This window comes from Neurospora crassa, linkage group IV, assembly GCF_000182925.2.
Source record: "Neurospora crassa OR74A linkage group IV, whole genome shotgun sequence".
Taxonomy (NCBI): Eukaryota; Fungi; Ascomycota; class Sordariomycetes; order Sordariales; family Sordariaceae; genus Neurospora; species Neurospora crassa.
In genome coordinates, this window is record NC_026504.1 from 1,118,725 (window position 1) to 1,122,458 (window position 3,734).

At 49.1% G+C, this 3,734-nt stretch overlaps 1 protein-coding gene across 1 annotated transcript; it reads right to left on the reverse strand.

The window, feature by feature from the left end:
- Positions 1-3,520, reverse strand: fi (fissure). The gene is made up of 2 exons (XM_952793.2): positions 2,227-3,520; positions 1-2,080 (listed from the first exon to the last, which is right to left on the reverse strand). The coding sequence occupies exons 1-2, from the start codon at positions 2,900-2,902 to the stop codon at positions 1,287-1,289; spliced, it is 1,470 nt and encodes a 489-aa protein (XP_957886.2). The 5' UTR covers positions 2,903-3,520; the 3' UTR covers positions 1-1,286.
- Between the last annotated feature and the right edge of the window lie 214 nt (positions 3,521-3,734).

Here is a 3,734-nt window from a genome sequence, read left to right on the forward strand (position 1 = left end):
CTCACTGCAAAAGTGCCCAAATCTGTGTGTCCGTCGGTTTGTCTCGACCATCATTTGTATTTCTCTCCTCCCAAGCAACCGAGTTAAGCGCGGTTACAGGAATTAAAGCAGCTCTACTAAGCACCTTTCTTGATCTAGACAACCCATTCCCTATTCACTCTTGTACTATCTTTGTCTTCCCTCCGTTCCAAGCGCACGGAGGTTTTCTCCAAGCAGGAGTGTATGCGAAAAAAAAAAAAAAAAAGGTATTTCGTCTTTGCGCGTCAGAACCTTCTCCAAGGTCGCGCAATAAAAACATGCTCGTGTTCCATCATTTATGTCGTTCATCCGTGTCTTTTCATCAACTCCATCATGACCCAGCAAGAAAAAGGAAAAAAGGAAGAAAGAACATGTGAGAAATCAGAAGCCCACTTGCCAAACCGACTGTGTCGAGATTTTGAATAGATGAACAACGGGAAGTGGTATCATTCAGCAAAAAGAATTGTATGTCGCAAGGAGCCTGCGCCTCAAACTCATAACAACGCTCGCTAAACACCACTCCGTTTCTTTCCCGAACTCCGTTTCTCTATGTCGCGCCAGACGGAAAACAGACTTTCTGCCTGCCGATTAAAAAAAACCAAGAGTGGCCGACAACAGCGCTTATCGAGGCATAAGACGCTGACATGACAAATAAGGGAATGAAAAACACATGTCTTCTGAACCCCAAAATAGAGCGTAACGTTGCGTCGTGAAACCTCCAGATCTTTACATTCCTCCCCCGGGTTTTGTTTTTGTTGCGCCGAAAACGTAAAATGACAAGTTTTCCACCCCAGAAGAAAAGAAAAGGAGGAAAAAAAAAAAAAAAAAAAACATATGCAAATGATAATGGTCGACCAAAAAAAATCGACCCAGTTTTCCTTCCCAACCTTTCCCCGCATGTGAAAAGTGCGGTTGACAAACCCCGAACTCCAAACAGTGTATCGAAAAGCACAGGAGCCATCCCACCCCATCTTCGTATGTGTACAACCACACAATCTCTTTCAATGAAAAACGTACAGCAAAAACGGAAATCATTCCCACTGGGAAAACTTGCCGCTCCTCTTTATCCCGGGCTCCTGGGTATCATAATCCGGACAAAGACCATCATCTATGTGGTGGGATATTAGTTTAATCGAGAAGGAAGAAGTAAAATGAAATATCTCCGGCGTCCGAGTTTGCCATCGGCTGTAGCATGGAGACATGAGAAGCTGAATGAGGTGTAGCCTTCTGGCCAACCCAGAAAACGTATTGCGAAATCTTGCGACCGACTAATAGCAGCCTTGGATATGCGCAAAGAAAGGTACCTGGTGGAAGGGAGCGTGGTGTGAATGCGTATAGTACTTGATCGTTTCCCAAAGGTTCCCAGACGGGTACTTGGATGGCGCATAGTTCGGCTGGACCGGAATGGGCATCATCGGCTGTTGGATAGGCTGTGGGATCGTTGTTGGGTAAGGCTGCTGGAAGTAGTCGTGTTTGTACTGCGTCATCACGTTGGGATTCTCCAAAGGTTCAAAGATCACCGGTTCTCTTCCCTGCAATGGCTGCTGAGGCGGAGGTGTCTTGATCTCGGGAAGATCCGAAACCAAGTCATCATCATCGTCCTCCTCCAGGTCCTCAAGACTCGAGCATGCCGAGGTAAGCGACCCATCATCCGAGGAGCAAGTAGAGCCCTCATCAGACATGGAGTCCGACGAAGAGGGTGACATGGGCGACGGGTATTCCTCGGCGTCAACATATGTAGCTTGTTGCTCAAGTGATGCGGGCGACTGGGTGAACCTGGAGCAAGCAAGAATCCGAGTTCGCAGCTCGGGCAAGGTGATTCTGTGGTCAGGATTGGGCGTAAAAATCCTTCCCAAGATGTCGTTCAGTTCGTCCGACACCGGGAGAATGGTCTTGAGGAAATCCTTGCTTTTAACGAAGGCCCGGTAGGTGGAGTCCTCAAAAGACGCTTGCTTCCATGGGTTACGTCCACAGGTGAGATTCACCAGGATGACTCCAAGGCTCCAAACGTCATTCGGAGCGCAATAATAGAAGGGCCTCCTTGCTGTTTGGTCCAGGCACTCTAAATGAACAAGAAAAGGAGCAAGTCAGTTCGTTGTCCAGGGGGGGATCGGATGGAAGATGAGAAATGAGAACGAGAAATCGCATGGCCAAGATGGGCTAGGGGGAGATTGACATCAGAAAGTTCGCAAAAACTTGAAAACCTACCTGGCGACATGTAAAATGTTGAGCCACACCCGTAGTCCATAGATGTTGCCTGTTGAATTGCGAGGCCGAAATCTGCCAACTTGACAGTTTCGCCGTTGTCAGAGACGAGGATGTTCTCTGGCTTCAAGTCCCGGTGGTAAATTCCACGGCTGTGGCAGTGTCCTACGGCATCCAGGATCTGGAGGAAGACACTCTTGGCGAGCTCATCCTTACCAACATATTGCCCACGTTCGGTGATGTTATAGAACAGATCACCTTCCGGGCAGTACTCCAAGACAACGTAGATGCAGTCATGTTGTTCGATGATCTTGACCATCGAGACTACATTAGGGTGTCCTGAGGCCTGGTGGTGCAAACGTATTTCCTGGCGTTGAAACGTAATCTGGCGAGCATCCAGCGGGGTCCCATCGGGGTTGAACTTGCTGAGGCACTTGACGGCATAGCGAACATTATCCTTCAAGTCGACGGCTGAATAAACCACACCATATGCACCAGACCCCAAGATCCCTGAGAGTTGGAGCGAGTTGGTGATAAACATGCCTAGTCGGTCTTCCGCTGGCATCGGAACATAGTGATGTTGCTGTAGCTGGTGAGGTGGAGGGAAAATATACTGCTGGTCGAATGGTGCTGGTGATGCCGGCGGAGTGAGATATCCAAGCTCTGACACATGATGCATGATCTGTCCTTGCTCCTTGACTCCTGATACTAACTCCTTTCGGGCCTGGTTTAGGTTAAGCCGACGGTGAATGGGCGCAAATTTAAGTCCGGGAAGGAGAAGAAATGATGAAAACAGCAGACAGGAAGAAAACAGAAAGACTGGATTAAATCCTGCTCCTGGTTGGGTATATCCTCAAGAAGACCAAAGAAAATGAAAGTCCGGGTCACGTCCTTTTGCTCCTCTGGAACGGATGGAATGGCACTGGCTCGAGTTTTGTCCTGATGGTTGGCTGTAGATCCTGAACGTCCAGGCTCTGGGTCGCAAACAATCCAAATGTTGACTTCGAGTGAACGGGTCAACGAGTATTGGGCGGAGGAGGTATGTGTTTGTAAGTCGTTGGTTGAAGGTTGTTGAGTTAACAAGGGCGGGATATCATGGGAGTCGTTGACGAAGTTGTTGTAGAAAAGGATAGTCTTCACGGACACTGAGCCTGGAAGAAGGACGGGGGAGTAGGAGGTGAAAAGACGATGCCAAGTGAAGTGAGTGTAGAGAAAGGTGACGATGGTGAAGGAAGCTAATAGCACGAGGCAAGAGCGTAGGTAACAAGATGCGGACCGGAGATCATAGATATTTGACGATACTCTCTTTCACTGGCTGGCGGGCGTGCTTACCCTGCCGCCCCGTTCTCTGTCAAAGGATGGCATGGTGCAATGCGACCCTCTTCGGCTTGCGTGTCTGGGTGGCTTGATTGGTCTCCAAGTGCCCCATGTCAGGCTGGCCATTCATCCACCCGAAGTCGTCCCCAAGACTGTGTGCAAGGGTGGGTGAGTACGAGGATACCGCGGTACAT

Excerpts from the sequence above, each read along its gene's own strand:
- fi (XM_952793.2), bottom strand. The coding sequence starts at position 2,902 with ATGCATCATGTGTCAGAGCTTGGATATCTCACTCCGCCGGCATCACCA. Across the intron at positions 2,081-2,226 it reads AACATTTTACATGTCGCCAG|AGTGCCTGGACCAAACAGCA; the intron begins GTAGGTTTTCAA and ends TTGTTCATTTAG.